General features: G+C 36.9%; 1 protein-coding gene across 2 annotated transcripts in view; it reads left to right on the top strand.

The window, feature by feature from the left end:
• Positions 1–1,563: 1,563 nt before the first annotated feature.
• ari-2 (E3 ubiquitin-protein ligase ari-2) overlaps positions 1,564–20,818 on the top strand; it is a 34,073-nt gene continuing 14,818 nt past the window's right edge. For both annotated transcript variants that reach the window (XM_071582607.1, XM_071582606.1), the window contains exons 1-6: positions 1,564–1,763; positions 2,241–2,447; positions 3,231–3,528; positions 13,967–14,198; positions 16,214–16,331; positions 18,054–18,278. In XM_071582607.1, coding sequence (XP_071438708.1) covers positions 2,241–2,447; positions 3,231–3,528; positions 13,967–14,198; positions 16,214–16,331; positions 18,054–18,278 — 1,080 coding nt within the window. In that variant the 5' untranslated portion in view covers positions 1,564–1,763. The remainder of the gene's footprint in view (positions 1,764–2,240; positions 2,448–3,230; positions 3,529–13,966; positions 14,199–16,213; positions 16,332–18,053; positions 18,279–20,818) is intronic.

The raw sequence follows: 20,818 nt of genomic DNA, 5'->3' as shown, positions 1-20,818 counted from the left end.
AAAGCTGTTTATATGTTAAGAAAGCTCAACTTTCTCATTTCAAATGAGTATCGTTTAACACTTTACCATGCCTTCTTTTGATGTCATTTGAATTATAGTGTTGAGTTATGAGGTCATTTCCCACATGTTAAACAAATTTTGCTACTACAAAAGAGAGCTAATCGCTATCTTACTAATGTGCCACCATGTGATTCCTGCAAACCTTATTTATTAGGTATGGAATCATGACCGTACTTAATTTGTATATCTTTAAGGCTTTAATTCATGTGAAAGTTAACAGAGAAACTTATCAATTAAGATCTCACATCCATAACTACACCACAAGAGGTAAAGCGAATTTAAATACTACTTATTGTAGATTGTCATCAACTTACAACACATTTCATAATGTGAAAATTCGACTGTATAACTCTGCCTACTCAGTTGAAATTGAACTGTATCCAGAGTTTCATGAATCGGTAACATGCCTGGTTACTTGCTCACCCACTTCACTCATTTGATGAATTAATTTGTGACAATCTTCATGAAATTTAAGAACTTAAATTGATATATTAAGTAATATTTATATTGGTGACATTTAATATGGCTGTACTATTTTTCAAAATGAATAAAGTATTATTATTTCAAATTTGAGTGTAGCAAATGTAGTTGTCTATTTTTTCAGAAGTGCTAGTAAGTAAATTTTACACTTCCTCTGTGATTGCACCGGGTCTAATTAAACATATTCCTCCTTATAGCAATAGTTGAAAGTGCAATGCCACAATTCAAAAATAATTTTATTCCTTTCTTGAAGAGCCAATATCTATCAAATAAGCCAGCATCAGTGGAAGATGGCAATTGAAATGCTGCCTTCCCAGCAATGGTAATTATTTTATTTGAATGACTTGTAAAAATACGCGTCCAACTGTGAGGTTTAATTTCCAAATAATTCATGGTTGGTTTCAAGTACTGACTTGATTTTGTTTTGATAATTACGTAAATAAATATGTCACTCATTATTTAATGTTACAAAAATATTGTATAGACAGATATAGGTCTTTATTTGGGCGAAATTGAGACCTAATGGTCCCGTCTTCTATAAGCTATTTTGTAACGTTAGGACTTTGTTTTGTTAATCTATAATAATAAAAGTATAAATGGAGGCAGGAAAAATGGATTAAGGGCGTATTTGTCGGCAGTGGAATGTTGAAGACTGTAAAGAGGGGAGAATGCTAGGCAAACGAGGAAAGGACAGGAATAGGATAGGGATGTTGGAGGGGATGAAGGGAGGAAGGAAGTACTCAGAGATGAAGACTGGGTTGCTGGATTGTGTTTTTTTAGGAGTCACAAAATATTTATTTGGTAATTGTGTCCATCCGAAAACCTACCTTAACCGGTAGATTACCTAATAATAATAATACCCAAGTTAAACACGGTATTCAAAGAGCGCGGCAGTAATGCGACGCCAGTGTTTTCTATCATTCGGATTCGTAACTACTACTTAGTTTCCTTGTAAAACAACGCCATCTGTGAACGGGTTAAAAAAGAAGCTGTCTTAGGTATATGTAGCACTAGTGGGAGATTCATGGCCGTAAGTAAGCTTGTATCCCTAGGGAGTTGTTATGAAAGGGCATGAGGTTTGGTGTGGTTCCCTGGGGGGAGGAAAAGATTACACGTTAGTTTAAATTTGGGCGTCGAAATAATATATTCCGCGGTAGTACATCGTCCCTAGTGTTCTTTTGTGTAGTAAAACGTGTGTCCGGATTTAGAAGGTGGAGGGAAAAGTAAGTACCTTTTGGCATTTACAATTCACGTTCATCTTTTATGTTGTGCCTCAATGTCGATGAATCTTGTCAATAATCCGCCCTGTAGTCGTTTGTAAGCAAATATAGTTTTGAATCCGTTGTAATTTTGTGCTTCGCTTTATTTATAGAAATTTTTCCTACTCTGTTGGCGTGGATTGTTTACTTCTTTAAGAAATGATTTCATTCCTGGTTATTTTGCACTATTTAGTGATCCAATGCGACTTAATGCTTTTGAATGGAATACAAGTGTCATTTTGGAATTATTTACTTACGAGTCTTGAAAATTTCGTCTGTGTTCCATTCTCATAGCGGTAATCGCAATGTCTTTGCTAATTGGCATTCCTACTGAACTCCATTTAAATATGTAGCCTTAAGAAATATGCGTTGCTGACGCGCGGAAGTCCACATTTTGTTGTATGTAAATGTTTTTATTTATTGCCATTTTCTTTCCATCAGATGTCGGGTGAAGAAGAGGACCATGAAATGGACTACTCAGACGAAGACTGTGATTATGGCGATTATTACAATACGACCGAGGATGACATTGAGTGTGACGATGCAAGTAAAACGGATCCAGAGTATTTTGTTTATGAGTGCCTCAGTGTCGAGGAAGTAGATAGACTATTTAATGAATCTGTCGAGGCTTTATCCACGTCTTTACAGGTACACAATGAGATTAACTATATCAGCATCTATTTATCGAGACAATTATTAATAATATATTTCTATTTACCGGTCACTGCTCTGGGGAGTTCCCTTTTGGTATTAGCAAGTGGGCATGATTTTGTTAAAGTCCGTTGTGCCTTTAATTTTTGCTTCTGAAAACTACGTTAGGATATACCCTTTAAATGGCACTAATGGTGGAAATGCTTTCTTACTTATGATCGAACCGCCCATGATATATTACCTTCACTTCTACTGTACTTAAGAGCAGTAATGAGTTTCCCCTGCAAGCTTCTTGCTTAGTGTTTTTAATGTATTTGTTTTTTATGTATTTGTTTTTTTATGTCGTTATGGTCAATGAGAAAAATGAACTTTTCTTATCGGATATTGTTATGAATTGCTCAATTGTTAGGAAAAGGTTTGAAATATTTATTTCTAATTGTTTATTAATTGTCAATCTGATTCGTTAACATAAACACACTATGAAAATATTAAATGCTAACTGACGGGGTGTGTACGAAATTCGAACACAGAAATTATATTTCATTTCATGTTACTTCGACATTTTGTTTCTTAGCCACTTTTTTGTAGAATGCAATCAAATTGCAAATTTTGAGCAGTTGTTTTTAATCAATCTTTTTGAAGTGAAGTTTCATTATTTGATTATATCTTAATTACACTAAATGTTTAATTGGGTATTGCTATGCACTTTTTTCATTTTCCCAAATTTAGATTGAGTTTTTACAATATTATCTCTTTTGAAAAATTTTATTTTCCATACAGATAACTCCTTCTTTAGCAAAAGCACTGCTTCATTCTCATGGCTGGGCTGTTGAGGAAATATGTGAAAAGTATCGTGTGGATAGTTCACGTCGTTTGGTAGCATCAAATATAAATCCAGAGCAACCTGCTGATTTCTCTTGGTGCCATTCATCAACATCTAGGACTACTTCACTATGCCCTGTCTGTGCCATAAGTCAAGCTTTGAACAAATTTTGTAATCTTACCTGTGGTCATGCTTTTTGTAGAGATTGCTGGGCGATGCACTTCGAGGTGAAGATTATGCAAGGGGTATCTACAGGCATGTATTCTCTTAGTTTTTGTTCTACTATATATTTTTTGGTAATTATAAAATAGTTGCAGACTGATTTGGTGTTCAAAACTAACTGTACCTGTGTGATGTTTCTGACATTTCTCAAGTGAATACTATTTGGCATTGCTGTGGACATGAACAAGTGTTCCAAATGTTGAAATATTTTAATCTCTTGTTAGGGAGTTAAAAATAATCTTTGTTGCATTACCATATGGTAATGCAACAAAGATTTAACCAATAACTGTTGAAGAATTTTGTCACAGTTGAATTGAGAGTTTTGATGTATCCTTGTTGGGCTAGCCTTGTCCCTTTACCATATGCTTTTAAAAGTAATGTGGAAATTTGTCCTTGGTTGACAAAGTAAATACTCCTTTGCTGCAGGGGGCTTGACTTCTCCAGAAACCATGTGAGAGAACCCAAGTTTTATTAGCCAATTTTTTTTAGCATCTTTCTGTCAAATCTTAAGTTGGCCTCTCACATTTGTATTCAAAAACGTTTAAAGCATTTTGAGCACCATTGAGTTTCACATAGTTTTCACCCATTACTAAAAGAAAACATATAACAATTGAAAATTACTTAAATTGCTGAAGAGACCAAATGGGTTTTAAATTTTGAATAGATCTTGGAATTGTGTATTTAAGAGTGGAATGCCATGGCATAACTGGTCATTCTTGAATAATTGAATCGTGTTTTGGAAAAAGTTATTTATTGTTATGACAAGTGACAACATCCTGTATTTGAGATACTATAGGATAAAAGTAATTTTCCAAGAAAGAGTGAATGACACCTCTTATGCATCAGCAGCCAACTTTAACTTCTTTATCCATTGGTACATGTTAATTTGTGTATCACAGCTTTAAAGAGATTTAAAAGTATAGCCTTAGATAAATTATTTTAAGTCGGTGGTAGACAGGCTTCCCTGTTCTTAGCATGTGTTGTATTGTAATCTTTATTTTGTTTTCCCATGCGTGCCATACATTTCCCGGTGTTCATTCCTGTTGTGCTTTTCATTTCCCGTTGCCTTTTCATCTCTTTTGCTTGCTTGGAATGTGCTACTCCCATGGTTTGCCTTTGGTTTAAATCTTTGAATCAATGCAACAATTTCGAATCATTTGCCTTGGCTGGGATAAGGGCATAAGTTCAAACTTTTTCCAGTTGTTATCAGAGAGCAAACTGATTAAAAATTATGTATTATATATCTACGTGAATAAACCCTTCATGCCATTCCCTTTCATGGTAGCCTAGGTAAAAGAAGCCTCATTCAATGCTATTCCAGGAAATTTAGTCCTTTTATATTTTCTTCCACAAGACTATCCTTGCAACATACTTTTTTTGACACTTTCATGTTCCTGCATTGCTTCACATATGACCTTCTGTTCCTGTTAGCCCTTGCGTTGTGAATTCCTTCGGTCACATTCACCCTCTGCTTTCTCCCTCTCTCTATCCCTTCCTCTCATACCATAAACTTTTCCCTCATATACCTGTTTGATGATCAATGCCCTTAGCATGACCAAACTGGGTTAGCATATTCCTTGAATAATTTTCTATTACCATGGCATTCAATCCACATTATTTCATCACACACCTTTTTCATACCCTAGGTATCCTATTCTTCTAATTAACACTCCTGATGTGATATTCCAGGGTATTTTATTTCATTTTAACCAATGTTTAGACGTTCCTCTTTGCTCTGGTGATGGGTCAATATGGAATTGAATCAATATAAAATCCTGGGGAATCACAAAGTTGTAGTTCTCCATGCAATTAGCTCATCAGCATTGTGTAGAGATAGGAAAAATTGTTAATTAGGTTGATTATTTCTTTGCTTACTCTCAGTTTGCAGCTATTCCTCCTGTTGTCACTGTCATATTTTATTCCTATGGCTCCTTTTGCATTATACCTTTTCCTCTTTAAATCATGGTAAATTTAATTTTAAGAAGTGAAGCTTAGCTAAGTAAGTCTTAAGTAATTATGGAATTGAATTTGCTGTTGGTTTTCATTAAGTGTGCAATGTGCATTTAGTTGGCATTCATATATCTCAGGAGAATATTTTAGAATAAAGCATGAAGTTAGGAATTAGGAAATACTGCATGCCTTTGATTGAAATACTGATAATGAAATAGTTAAAATGAGATTAGTTTTCCACCTGTAGCAAGTCTGAAGGAAAAACTGAATGTGATTCACCCACATCCCAAATGAAAATTTAATTTGGATCATGGGTATGGGGTTAGAATCATGTGATACTGTTTTAGGTGGATGTAAAATTATATAATGATTTTTTTATGGTTTAAGAGAGTTCTGACACAAATTATGTTTAGTTTGTTTCTAATAAATAAGGATCATTTGCAACATTATTCCAGAAGGTCATAGAATTATTGAGATGATTGAGGCTGGAATATCTCACTAATTAGAGGTGAGGTGATAATTCAATAAAGTTGATTGCTGATAAACCTCATACAGGGATCAGCAGATAAGGTATAGTCGAGGCTAAGAAATAGCATAAATGTTGAACCTCAAAATGTATTCAATTTCGCACCATCATTTTTGATACCTAGGAAAAAATTTCAGGAGCATGTTAAGGCATGCGATTGTGTATCCTGTGATTAATTTTCAATGTAGAATAATGCACTGCAATGTAAATATGACATTTCAATGTGAAAATGTTAATGTTATTATTCCAATATCGGCCCTTTTTAATTTGAAGGAAGGTAATTAGGTTTTGGGGATGGATATTGATCAAAATTGATAATATACAGAGAAGGCTATCAATTATTTTTCAGTATAATACTTGAGGTAATTTTGGGGGGGAAAATGATGTGAAATTATGAAAGGCAAATGCAAGTGTGATGTTTTATGAATGCAGTGTTAAACATTAAAATGACAACACTGATAGCTTGATGAGAATTTCTACGAGAATGATGTAGTAGTGGAATTAGGGGAGGTGACCGACAGATAAGGTCATTTGCGCCTTGGGGGATGGGAAAGGACAAAGGGTGGAGAGAAACCCGGAGCTTTTGTCTTTCATCCCTCTTTACTAGCCCAATAGATTTTTCCCTTGGCCTTCCTCGTGAGACCTTTGTATCAGTTTTCCTTCCTGTTATATTTTTCACCAAATTGTAGGCTCAAGGAGGATCCAATCTATCATGTTCTTTTAGTTAAGGTGCTCCATGCACTCCATGAGAAGGAAAATGCTATTTCTCCGTATACTTGTTCATTTCCTACTTAATTGTTCATTCTTCAGCATTTACTTCTGGAACAAACGTCCCAAGGCTTCTATTCTCTTCTGGTGTACTTTTACAATAGCCCATGTCTCGGATCCAGGCCTTGCCGTCTCTACACAAATATTTTTGTAAACTGTTGTTTGGTTTGGTTTTTATTCTTTGAGCATAGGAGTTGCCTTTTCTTCAGAAATGCCTTCTTAGCTTGAGACAGTCTGCACTTGAAGTTCATTAAGTTTCTTCCATTCCATGTTATGGAGCTTCTAAGCAAGGGGAATGCTTCCACTAGTCCTAAGTGTAATATATGCTCCAAACATTTCTCTTCTGCAAATTAGGATTTGGTTTTCTTATTCATATTCACAAAATATTTATGCAGTACTTGATGTATTGTTTTAATGATGCTTGCAGGTTCACTTAGCCTCTCCAATTTTTCACCTGAAGCCATGCTGAGTTTTTCTTTAGTGCGTTCATGCTGCATTGTCCCATTAAAAGATATTATTATTTAATGTTTTAAACTCTCTGTATCTTTTTGTGTCATAGACTACAGATAGTGTCAACTAGGCATGGTGTCTTTTTGCCTGCCCCAGGTTTCTTCTGGCACTGTTGAACTTGATTCTTCTGCCTCTCTCTGTCCAGGATGTAGTTGATGTGTTATCCATCTCTGTCCACTTATAGCTTCCATGTGTATATTCTGCACATCCCTCCCATGGAACACACCCTTGACGTGGTGGGAGGGTTCGTGCGTTCCCATGACCCTGGAGCTGTGCTGATGGCAGTGATGATAATTGCTCCTGGTAGGTTCACCCATGCCAGATAGGTCAAAGGTTAGGAGCCAGACGAAAGGTAGCCCATGCAGCGTCTGTTCCTCAGTGAAGTGGCTGCAATGTGTCTGACCCCAGTGGGGCAGCCAGTGAGTGATGGTGTCATGTTAAAACCACTATTGAGGAAGGCAATGGGAAACCACCTCAATTATCATTCCCAAGAATATAATGATGGACAATATAGAGAATATGAGTATTGGCACCTGTAGGACTCATCCGAATCGGCCTTGTGTCTTGCCTGGCAGCGGGAGAGGCAAGGCTTCTGCACCCCACTGTTCCGTCTCTCGATGTGTCTTGAGCTCAATTCCTTAAGTCCTGGTGACTTGTGATTTTGGTGTTGAGTTTGTCCTGCAAGAGGGTTTTCTTAATCCATATTTTCTGAACTATTTTAAGGAATATTCCATATAATGGCATCGCTTAGGAAAGAGAGTGCTTTGCACAAGAAAGAAATTTTCTTTGATCTGTGTGCTGATGACCTGTCAGACATGTTATAACAGTATTATGAAGAGAGTGGAAATAATTTCAATATTGTAGTGAAGTTGATAAATAAAAAAGCCAGTCTTGATAAGTGAAAGTGACTCCAATAAGAGTGCCAATGAAGAAAATACTGTACCAGGAATATCTAATTCAACCATCAGGTCAAGTAGAGGGCTCCCTGCCACATTGAAGAGTGAGGCGAAAACAATAAAAAAGGTAGGGTGTGCATTTTCTTGTGAAGGTGAAGTGCTTGTGGTGCTTTGGGATGACAAAAGGGAGGTGAGGATTGTTAGTACTATTCACAGCACCAGGATGGGTAATGCTGAGCTGAAAGATGGGATCACTGGACTACCAAGGAAAAACTCATTTGTATTTTGAATTATACAGGGCCCGTACAATAAGTATAGGGACTGGTCCAAAAATCAATTTTTATTGCAGTTATCAGTACAGTTACTTAATATTCTTCAAAATACATTCCTCCTCCATCGATACACTTAGTGCTGTCACTCGTCAAAAGCCCACTGGGAGTCGGTTTCCGGAATACTGTTGCGAGCCTTGTCATCGCCGCTTGAACTGCTTGATGGAGTCAAATCGATATCCTTTGAGCTCCTTTTGAGGTAATAACGTGGTTGAGAATATCTTCATCTTCTGGACACAGTCCAAAATTTCTTGCAAAATTTCCACCCGCGACAGTTTTTGTTCCTCACTCAAGACTTTCGGCACCAGCTTCGCGCCCACTTTCCTCATCGCAAGATCCTCTGTCACAATGATTTTGGACAGTTCCGACTGAAAGGCCGGTCTTCTCACTGATAAGGGTAATAGTTAAGTGCCTGTCAGAGTCCAAAACTTTTTTCTATTTGGCCACATGAGCATCAGTTCGAGTAGTCGTCAGGCATCCGAGGCAGTGCTCATCTTTGACGAGCTCCATGCCTTCCTTAAACATTTTGTGCCACTCAGAAACTCTTGTGCGGCTTAAGGCATCATCCCTATAAGCCTGTTTAATGAGTTCAATGGTCTCCGATGCGGATTTTCCGGGTTAAATGCAAAACTTCACAGCATGGTGTTGCTCAACGGTGCGCTCCATGCTGGCTCGACGGCACCACAAAAAATCACACATCACAAAAATCCACCTCCTGTCTCAACGCATGCGGAGGCGACTGAACTAAAGTGCACCTGAGTGGTGGGGGACCCCTTTATCGAGCCGACCGGTCGGACCCCCATCCTCCGCTCTGTTGAGGCCACTATACATAGATGTCATCTAAAGAAAAACATGTGAATACATACATTCATTACCATGTTGAAGAGATGTAAACGTATTATAATTTCACTCTTGAGAAGTCCAGTTAAAAATATTCACATCAAGAATGCAAGTGGTTTGAAATCAACCAATCCTCGATTATTTTTTGAACCTATTTAGGTTAGTCTGTCTTGCAGCATGAGAAAGTTTGCTCTAGAATTTTAAGGCAAGGTTATCTGACTGATTTAAGGTTTTGGACAATATGCTTTGGGAAATGTCTAGCATGTTTCTTGACCTTGTATTATGGTTGTGTATATTGCCTCTTAATACAAAGTTATTTAGATGAATTAAGCACTGGTAAATGTGTTGCCTGACAAATAGTGGACGACAGTGATCATGATGGCGAGTGCTTGTTGTGATCCTAACTGCTTTCTTTTGTAACATAAGCTGAGCTTTGTGTCACTTGCATGTCCTCAAAGTCTTAGGCCATAACTTAGGTGACTTTGGAAATAAGCAAGTCCCAAATGTTTCTCAGGAACATTCCTGTTCCACAGCTTTTAAGTCTCCTGATTAGGATGAAATTTTTGGAAATTTCTTTTGGAGATAGTGGTTACATGACTTTTTCAGGAAAGATTAGGGTCAATAAAAAACCCTAGGAGCTTGACAGTGCTTTGAGCTTTACCAGCACTTCTAAGATCACTATGAGAACTGACACGGGCAAAACTGAGGTTGGGCTTGCAGAGTGAACATATTATTTGTATGCATTAAGACTTCGGTATGACCAAATTAAATTTACCAATGAAATTGCCAGAGAGCCAGTTTAGGACTAAATTACTCGTATGAGCTGGTGCACTGTCCTGTTTGCCTCCCCATTAACCATCCACGGTTTCAAGGCATTCTTCAAAATTTGCACAATTCCTCTGAAATCAGCGCCTGAGCATTTTCTCGAATGAGGTTTCCTTGCCGGGTTGGCGAAACCTTCCCCAGACTTCTCCGAAGCATTACGCTTAGCCACAAAATCGTAAACAGTTGATTTGGGGTACCAGAAGAATCGAACTATTTCACTAGGTAAACACTTCCAATAATAGCAGCTCTTCAATTGTACGCTGCACTTGTGTCTAACATCTCTGGTATTTTAAGGTTCTGACTGTTTACTAGATGCTCATAGCTTTCAAGAATGCCAATTGTGACCACCAGTGGAACTACAATGTGGTGGGAAATTCAAATTGAAATTTTTTCAGGAAATAACTGCTGCACGCTGTATATGCTTCATTCTAAGATGGGACATTGTTATGGGATGAGAAACTTGATTTGCTGATCATCTAGTTCTAGTATTGAATTATCTTTGTCATTCAGCAGCCTGTCCCCTCTTCCCACTCTGATGGTTCTTTCTGCGTGGTACACTCACAGGGGCGGAGGTAGGGGCTGCCGATACTTTTGGGCTATCCTCCGATGGCACCTGATCACTGTTGCAGATGGGGATGAGGTTTGCCTTCGCATCTCCCATCCCTTGCTGTAGTGGTCACTTCCCTCCACTACTGCATGAGACAACCTTCCAATCTTTTAGTTTGCTGAAAGGCACGCCCCTCATCAAAAGAACGAACCCTTGGGCAGCCTTTCAATCCCCTGCCGCTTGTTGCATTCGGGCAAACCAGTGCTGTCCCATTGGTGCGGCGAGTTTTCTCAATGCCACCCATAGTTATGTCCTGCTGCGGAGGAGTAACCTTCCCTTAAACCTTTGATTGGAGCTCAGACACGAGGTCCTCCAATGCAGCGCTACGGGCCCTTTGCACTGGGCATTCATAGCCGCAGGACTATCATTACAGATTCTATATATTATAAAATAAGCTTTTATGTAGATATGTATTACTTTTTATCTCATATGAGTAATTTTGATGAAGTAGCTTTGTCCTTGTATAGATGCAGAATTGCTCTTATTTCTATATATATTTGGCCATTTGTTTCATTTTTTGAAAGTGAATTGATTTTGAGATCACTTATATTAACTATTAAATACTCGGAGATAATATTATGAACCTCCACTTGTCACTGTCAAATGATCATACCATTGTGACTTTTCATGTGTATATTCTTACTCTTAGTGGTGATTTACTTAATATCCTTTGATTTTTTCATGCAAATGTTGTGATCATTGGAGACATTGTTAAGTTGATTGCACTGGCATTCACTTTCTCCAACTGTAATATGATTCCTTCTTGCTCTTCAACTCTTAATCTCACGGCCATTTACTGTGTCAGGATTTCTTTTTAAATTATGTATTCATGATCTGCTGTATAAAGAAGACATAGGTTTAGGTGTGATTTGTGAACTAAACACGTTGAACATGCGTTCTTCTGAATTTGAATGGATGTTGTGCTTTGAGCTTACAACACCTGCTTGTGCGTACAAATCTGGTTTTGTTGACCAATGTCATGGAGGCCGGAGTGGAATGTGCAGTGTTGTTAGAGACTTGCAAAGTAAGTAATTTTATAATATGGTGATCTGTAGGGTAGTCATCGGTCATTTAGTGCTGATGTTAGCACTTCCATGAGCCAGCCTAGTTATATTCAGCATCCTATTTAATTTGACTGCATAAGATCACCTATGTTTACTGCTGTATGCGCAGCATATTTGAAAGCATTTTCTATGGAATCCAGTGCAAAAATTGGCTTCTTCGGTCATTTATTTTGCTTTATTTTCACTTGGTTTAATGATATATAGTTGAATCAATAGGCAGATACACTTTTGATACCCATTTCCCAGTGTTTCTCCAACCTTTTTGAGCCATCTGGAAAGTAGGATTTCCGCAGGTCTTCAAAATAGGTGGTGCTGTGTTGGCAATGACTTCTTCGTGCGATGTGAATAGTTACCCTTCAAGCCAGTTTTAAGTTAGGAAATGAACGTCGGTGGGACCAAATGAGGTGGATGTCGTAAAAAATGAATTCCATAATTTTGCCATTAAAACTGTGCAGGTTTGCTCTCCTACCTTGACTTCATGTGAGAGAATTTATTTCTTTGCCAAATGAGGACTTTTCCCTTGATTTGTACTGTCGACTGGCTCAATAACAATGTATAATAATCTCCATTGATCAAAAGCAATCTGCCTTAAGTTGCTGTTATGGAAAATGGTGTACATAAGTAAGGGAATGCAAATTCCAAGAAACAGGGAGATGCGCTGGCAGTAAATTTTAATGTCATCCGCTAAATGAGCCCTGCTAATCAACAATTTCAGTGTAAAAATCTTTCGCCTTGACAGGGATCTCAGCCAAGGCAAATGATTTTTACATGCTGTAATTCTTGCATTGTAAGGTATTGCATTTGAAATCCGTGGGCATGGAGAAGACCTTTTTGTCGTCAGGTGGGAAAATCTAAAATTGGATATATTAGGAATGATTATGATGGCTATCATTTGGTCTTATTAGTCTGATTCCTGCAGTGCAGGTAAAAGGAAATAAATACTGTAATACATAAAAACATTGGACAAAAATGTCAATTTGCAACAGTGTTGTTGAGAGTGGGCTTGGGCAGGGAGTAAAAGAAGCATGAGGATTGGGGAAAGAAGTGGTTTAGTTAAATATAAAAGAAATAAACAAGAAAAACATTAAAAAGTTCGATGATATTTTGGGTTTAGCAAGGAATTATTTTTTAGCATTCTGATATTATTTTTGAATTGCAAAATATAATTTAAAGTAATGAAATTAAAATATTTTGGAATGCAACTGAAATCCTGGTATGCAGAAGATAGGCGTTGGAGGTAGATTTGCACTTTTGGGAAAGGATTAATAATTTTGGAAAATATGGTGGATTCATGTTGTCATTCTTAGAAGTAGCATTATATAGAAAGAAAGATGTTTGACAGGTATTGCCTGTTCATTGGACAGGAGCAAGTGGTTGATCATTCCCTGGGGGAGTTTATGATCAAGAGGCAATGGTTTTGCCCAGAGAAGAGGCAGCTACAGATGAGGAGTCATGGTAAAAATTTTCTTGTGTCGCATGGCATTCCAATAAGAAATAGACCATTGGCAAAGTAAACGAGAGATGTATAAAATGGCTTTAACATGTTGGAGTTTTACATTGATTCTGGAGGTAAAAAGGACTTTTACAGGAAATCTGGAAAGCTTGATCATGATTTTGTCCATGTTGAGTGGAAATGGCATAAAAAAACTCTTAATGTGTATATTTCACCTTAAGATAGTGATTTATTTGTATTATATATGATAGCATTAATACGGTATGGTAGTAATATAGTACAGTATTAGTTTAGTATGTACAAAAAGTATCAAAGTTTTAGATAAAATAGTAGTGGGTAAGAAAGAAAGTAGGGCTTCCATCAATCTTTAGATTAAAAGAGGAATGAATGATTTATGTTTACCTTTATCCCTTGATATTTAATGTGTGTGTTGTCTGGTGGGAGACATTGAAATGCTTCCATGTGTGTATGGGTTGTGGGAGCAAATGATAATACTACATTGAGAGCTATCATCAATTATTGTTAGACTAAAAATTAACTTTCATTTTCATGATATTTCCTGTATAAGAATTGGCTTAAGTAGAGAAACTGATTAGTTAAAATGACAAACGGTTGACTTATTGATCTTTGAAGTTTTGTGATAGATAAGCAGTTTTATAATGGTGAATTATTATCATCATTAATAATATGCCTTTTTTTCCAGGAATTGGCTGCATGGCTCAAGAATGTGAAGTTTTAGCTTCAGAGGATATGATCCTCTCTCTTTTAACTCGAGTAGATTTACGTGAAAAATATCTGCAGTTCGCCTTTTGCGATCATGTTAAATCACATCCAGAGCTAAGATTCTGTCCTGGGCCTAACTGTCAAGTAGTAGTTAGAGCGAAAGAAGCCGCAGCTAAACGTGCCGTTTGCAGCTCTTGCAAAACATCATTTTGGTGAGAATGAATTCTTTTATTTATGATTTTAGTATACATATATTCTTTTTAGGATGTTGTGTTTTGCTAGGGGTCACAAATTATTTTAATTAGTAATTATGTCCATCCAAAAACCTACCTTAACCGGTAGATTACTTAATAATAATAAAATATTCTTTTTAGAAAAACTAGTTGAAATGTGACTGTTTTAGACATTGAAGGAATGTATTTATAATAATGAATCTCACATATTCCCTTTGATATGTGAACATTTTGCTTCCCTGGAAAGCTCTTCTCTTAATTCTAACTCATCAAATATCTATTTTAAACTTGATTTTTGAAGTGCTGAAGGAGAAGAAATTTGTTTCAAAATTAGAATATTAGTGATGCATGCTTTTAACCTTAGCCATAATAAGATGTTTTTGTTTGCAAAAATTTTACTGTAAATGTGGAAAAATGTTCCTGGTATGCTGATAAGAAAAAATGTGTTACAAAGTTAGCATGAGTGCTCCTCGCTTCATAATGTGGGGAATGCTGCCCTGCGTAATGCAGAGAATACCGTTTCTTGGAACATTCATTATCCATTGTGTCCGGATGGTTGATTTTTACTGGATGGCTGTTGGGGGCTAATTTATAGAATTTTAACTGAAAACATGTTATATAAACATCGGTTAAACAAAGAAATTAAATAAGAAATCAAAGAAACTGGCAAGACAGCATCAGGGGCCATTGAATGAGTGGGGAGGGTGAATGTGTTAATCGGGAGCTATTTTTATCATGTGTGCACCTGATCATCAAGCCCTTAATTACTTAGGTTTTACTGGCGTTAAATTCTATTTAGTTTTCTATTCTGAAATAAAGTCTACGTACTCTCCAGTATCTTTTATCCAGCAATATCTGGACCTAAGTGATCTCAGTTGAGATGTTTTTCTTTATCATTAGTACCGCAGAGTAACATGTCTTCTTTTTTTATTGCCACTCTTTACTCTCTTTACTGACACTTGCTTTTTTTTGGCATGCTCAGAGGAAGTGGTGATATATGGCTTTTGTGGCCTCAACAGTATCACCAGACAAAATTCAATTTTCATCCAAGGATGGCATAATGGGAATTTTGCTCATAATGCGAATTACTCGCTATGGGAGGTGCTCGTAAAGCGAGGTTTCGCTGTTTCTAGTTCAATTTTGATCATATAAGTCGTGTGTAACAACTCTTTTTGTTTAAAAAAATTACATTTCCTTTTGGATTTATTTGATATGTTGGTTATTATTATTGCATAGTACCCTGCAAGCCACCATAAGGGTGTGTGGCAGTAGGTGATTTCATGCTAGATTACTTCAGACAATATTCAATTAGTCTGGCCTAAAATGGGGAAATTTACATTTTAACAAATGGTGCCCCACATCCGTAAATTAGGAGGCCAATTTTCTTCGCAACACTTCCAGACTGGGTGCCCCTGAAATATGGATATTTGGAATAGGAATGCTTGACTAGAATGCATAGGTGTGCATAGAATCCAAAAGTTTTAAATGAACTAGGTATCAAATGAAAGATGGGAAGTTTTAGATGTATCACAGCTGTTTATAACTCTTTTATGATGAAATTTGTCAAAATATTTTCAAATTTATTTCATTTTTCATCATTGGCCATTAAATTCTGGTGTGGCATGATGCCTTTGCCGTAAGACTTCATGGGTAACAATGTATGTTGCCGCTTCCACATTTTCATCTTGAGAAATACATTGTGATGATAGCATTGTATTATTGAATCTTCAAATTTAGTACAACTTTTAAAATTGTGCTTTGACATTCTAAGCAACATTTTGTTTATTTGTTTGGAGTATCATAATTTGGATTTCAAATTTTTTGATGATGGTTTTAACGAGAAAAATCTAATACAATTCCTTTAGATTCTTGTCTAATGTAACACTGATTCTAGAATCCTTCAGTTTTTACTGGTGAAAGCTATTGTTTTACATAAGGCTATCACTTGGAGGAAATTATGTGGTGTACTCTAATATCTGCTTCTCGCTGTTCAGTTTTAGGTGTGGCACAGATTACCATGCTCCAACGGACTGCACCACCATTAAAAAATGGCTCACCAAGTGCGCAGACGATAGTGAAACTGCCAACTACATCAGTGCACACACAAAAGATGTGAGTAATTTTCCTCTCTCAGGAAAAGCTGATAATTCTTGGGTGCATTGGCAGAGCCACTGGCTCACGTCAAGGCATACTCAATTTCCGCCCGCCATCCTAGTCATAATTGTGAGCGCTGTGTTATTCTGATGCCGTGTTCCCTCATTTTTGTGTTCTTATTCTCACTTTTCCTTATCAATGTTCTGGCTGGTCTCAATGAATAATAGCTTAATTATAACTATCCCCTGGTTTAAGCTCCTCAGGAGATGAAGGTATGCATGGATAATGCTAGGGAGGTATGAGATATATTATGTTATGGTTAGGCATTGATTTAGGAATAGGGTGATCTACCGGCACAATTTCCCTGGAACAGATTTGAGTTAAGGTCACAAGGTAGTGGTCATGAAGTGTATTATTAAATTTAAGAGAATGAGTAATGGGAGGAGTATAGAAAAATGGGATGTAGAAGACTTAAGGAGGGCAAAAAGGAAGTGCCAGGAGGCAGTTGATAAAAGATTCTGGGTGAGGATATAAGGGATGGGTACGGTAGAAGAACGGCGGGAATAAATTGTGTAGCTTCAGGCAGATGTGGTGGAATTCAAGTATCAATAATCAACAAATAGTAGCGCCTATCCTCTAGATATTTCAATGCAACAATTTCAGAGTGTAAAAATCATTCCCCTTGACTGGATTCCTCCAAGCCCAGCCAAGTGCTTTAGCCAGTTAAGCCATCAAGGTGTCCTATTAACCTCGGAAATTTTGGGAGCTTTAAAGGAACAACATATGGTGACAAAATACTGTATTTACAATGTCACAGGCATTCGTTGGCACTGGATCCGGGTTTAAATCCTGGTCAATGATTTTTACACTCTGACATTGTTGCATTGTAATGTACACTCAGCAGATGGCTCCATTAAAAGTTACTGTCGCTGTATCTCCTGCATTTCCATGGAACTCCTGATATTTGTTATATCCATGACCGGTTTCGATGTACGACATTATCCTCAGGTGAAAACTGCTGTCATTTGCTGACTTACATAGATATTTTAACTGGGAAGCAAAGGGGGAAAGAACACGTGGTAGGGAGAGGATTATGGTTTGAATGGGTGAAGGAAAGATAGGGGAAGGGTTGGTAGAGGATAGCGGAGTACATTAGCAAACACAACAGTAAAGACATTTACCGTTACATTCACGCACAATTGCTATTGTTAAAAGAGACAGTAAGTACATATCTGCTAATTGAATGAAAATAAGAGGGGAGGATGCATGCCAAAAGATAATTATTGAAGATGACGATGGTGTGAAGAAATGCAATCACCAACATTTGCTGTTGCCTTGCCCTAATATATATAATCAGTTCAGCCTCACAAATTTACACGTCTCTAATTTTATAGCCATTCCATCACCTTTTCACCCACAGGACCTATTGTTGTCTTCCTTTTTAAACATTAAAGTTAAATATTGTTTTGATATATTTTGGCTTTTTCCACCATACCAGACAAAAAGGCTAATGATGAGTTTTATTCCATTTTTTGGAAAATATTATTTCTTATTTTTGGTTCAAATTTTTATGCTGGTATTTGTTTTGCATTTTATGCTAAATATTGCCTTCAGTTAACCTCATGTCACCAAATAATAATAAATAAATAATAAATTCCAGGCAGCAGATACTTTATTTGGTTTACTATTTTCACCATATTTTTCTGAGCATTGCTATTAATTATGAGTTATTCTTTTCAGTGCCCGAGGTGTCACATATGCATAGAAAAGAATGGTGGTTGTAATCACATGCAATGCTATAATTGCAAGCATGACTTCTGTTGGATGTGTCTGGGAGACTGGAAAAGTCATGGCTCCGAATATTATGAATGTTCACGGTACAAGGAAAACCCAAACATTGCCCATGAGTCGGTCAATGCTCAGGCTCGGGAAGCCCTGAAGAAATATTTACATTACTATGAAAGAGTAAGTTGTTTTTGCTATATATTGCTTTATTTAAGTTTCTATTGGGAATACTGTATCATATTTTCTAAAATGTTTGCTTTGTTGCTGGATACATTACAAAAGATTTTATTTGGGCTGAATATCATAGAAAAATAATCCGCTCCAAATGTTTTCGCTGTATTTCCTATTACTCTTGTCAGAATGATTTTCAGTCGTAGTGAAGATCAGTTTTGATATAAATTCAAGTGTTTGAGTATCTGTTTTTGCAATGAAGCTGTGAAATAGTTCGTACGAATCATATTTTTTTGAAAATATGATGAAATGAATTATGTTAGTTGATATCAAAAGTTTTAGTCTAGTAAGGTAAGTAAGTGACTTGAAATTTTTAGAGTTTTTCTGGCTGTTCATTTTGTGATTACAAAACACAAACTGGAAACTGCACTTTCTGTTATCTGTTATGTGAGGGTCGTTCTTTTTTCTTGTTGTTAGCCGGCCGGCATGTAGTGTGTGTATTCTGTAAAGCCGTTTCGCAGATTTCAAGCTAGCCATATTTTCAGGGAGTGATGCACATAATCTGAATGCTAAAATGATTTCCTATTTTTTAGTGTTGTTAGACCAGTAAAAATATTTTATATTTTGTCTTCATCTTATTGAAGTGCTTATTCGACCATTTGGAGAATTCTGAAGAATTTTTTTCTCACATATTTATGTCCTGTTCTGTGTATCACAATTTCATGCTAGTTACATTAATTAATGCTATGTTTGTGGCAGACACTGCTATCAATGCATACATTTTTGGTGTGATTTTGCTTAGATATTAAATGGTTGAGTTGCAACCTCGATATGTTGGAAGCATGATAGAAGAACCAGTTAGGTTTTCTCTCACAAGGCCTATAGCATATGGGTTTTTCAAATGCCAAAGGTGTGGTTGTCAATTCCAACATGTCCACCGCTGGGTGGGTATTCAAATCACAATACCTCAGATTTAAAAAATTTCATTGAATTTATGCTTCACTCATTTCATAAAAATTGAGGGTGGACTATGTCAAAACCTATGAAATCATTCAGGAACAACGATAGGTGTATTTAAATTAGTTATAACAATGGCATTATTGGCAATTATGGCTCATTTATTGAGAATGCAAACTTTTTGTTTGCCATTTCCATAAATAACATCATCAAACCTGTGTATACCACAAAAAAGTGCATTTGCGTAGTTGTAAGAATGTTTTTCAAAAGCAATCAAAAAAATCAATGTGACGTGAACTATCAACTGTAGTTGAAATTGCATAGCAATAATGCCTCCAGAAACACACAAGGGTACGGAGGTTGTGTTGTATGTTGGTGAAATATCAGTCAATGGAAGAATGCAACTGTGGCCGTTAAAACATGTAGAGGAAATAGCTCTAAGGTAACTCTCTAGGTCTCACCCTCGCACACGGGTTTGTGATCCACAATGGCACTTGTGAGTCACAAACTGTCAGGGACATTTACCTTGTTTACCTTGTGTTCTGTAAAATTACAATTTTGTCACCATTAGTGCCCCTAAATTGGACAACCTTGGGATTATATCTTCTAGTTATCATTGTTATATTTGAGTGATTTATCACAGTTCATTCTAATTGAAAATGATCTTTCATATTTCCCTTAATGATTGTCTTTTTTTTTGGGTGATGCATCTTAAACCTTGTCCTTAGTAAAGAGGAATGCTTTCATGGATTGACGCTTGTGGGATGGATCACTGCATTCGGATTAGAAATCATCATTAGTCAGCTCCTTTGTCTATTCTATTGAAATTTTGAGAACAGTAGTTTCATTTGGACAAGTTCTAAGGGACAAGAAAACACACGAGCCTTTCCACCGTGTCAAGAATGTGATCCGTTCATCCACATGTCAGAGATAGGGGTGATTAAGGCCAAGGAAGACCGGGGATGTAGCCGGAACTGGATGAAATAGAAAATGACTTGGGAAAGTAGCATCAGGGATATTTTGAAATATTTACAAAGATGTTGATCGGATGTAAGGGCAAAGAACTGTTCATAAGAGACAAGAAAGGGGGCATAGTGGTGCAAAGGAGAGTGGGAGGACACTGGATGAGTACTGTTAAAACCTATGAAATGGTGAGCCACCCAAAGATGAACTGGAACTCGGGTCAGACAAAGAAGAGAGACAACATCTGACCGGGGATGAGGGGGCACAAACTATAGTGGACCTGAAGAATTATTAGGCAGCCACAGATGATGGGTAGGGGTGGGGAAGTCATCGAGTAGGGATGCAATAGAGCAACTGACACCATGGCCAAGTTTATCAACCATATCGGGAGGACGAAGGAATCATTGGAAGATTGGAAGAAAGCCAATATTGTATTGATACACAAGAAAGGGGACAAGAGGGATGCAAACAATTACAGAGGCACGTGGGTCATTCAATGAGTCCTTAGGAAAAAATAGAAAAACAAGTTGTTTTAGATTGATTTTTATTTAACTTTTCAATATTATCTCCTATCAGCTCGATACTCCTTTCCCAGCATTTCATCAACTTTTTCTCCTGTCCAAAAATTA

This window comes from Hetaerina americana, unplaced genomic scaffold, assembly GCF_022747635.1.
Source record: "Hetaerina americana unplaced genomic scaffold, ioHetAmer1.1.p SCAF_12, whole genome shotgun sequence".
Classification (NCBI taxonomy): Eukaryota; Metazoa; Arthropoda; class Insecta; order Odonata; family Calopterygidae; genus Hetaerina; species Hetaerina americana.
The sequence above is the reverse complement of the archived record's forward strand: the minus strand, read 5'-3'. Positions and strand labels throughout refer to the sequence as shown.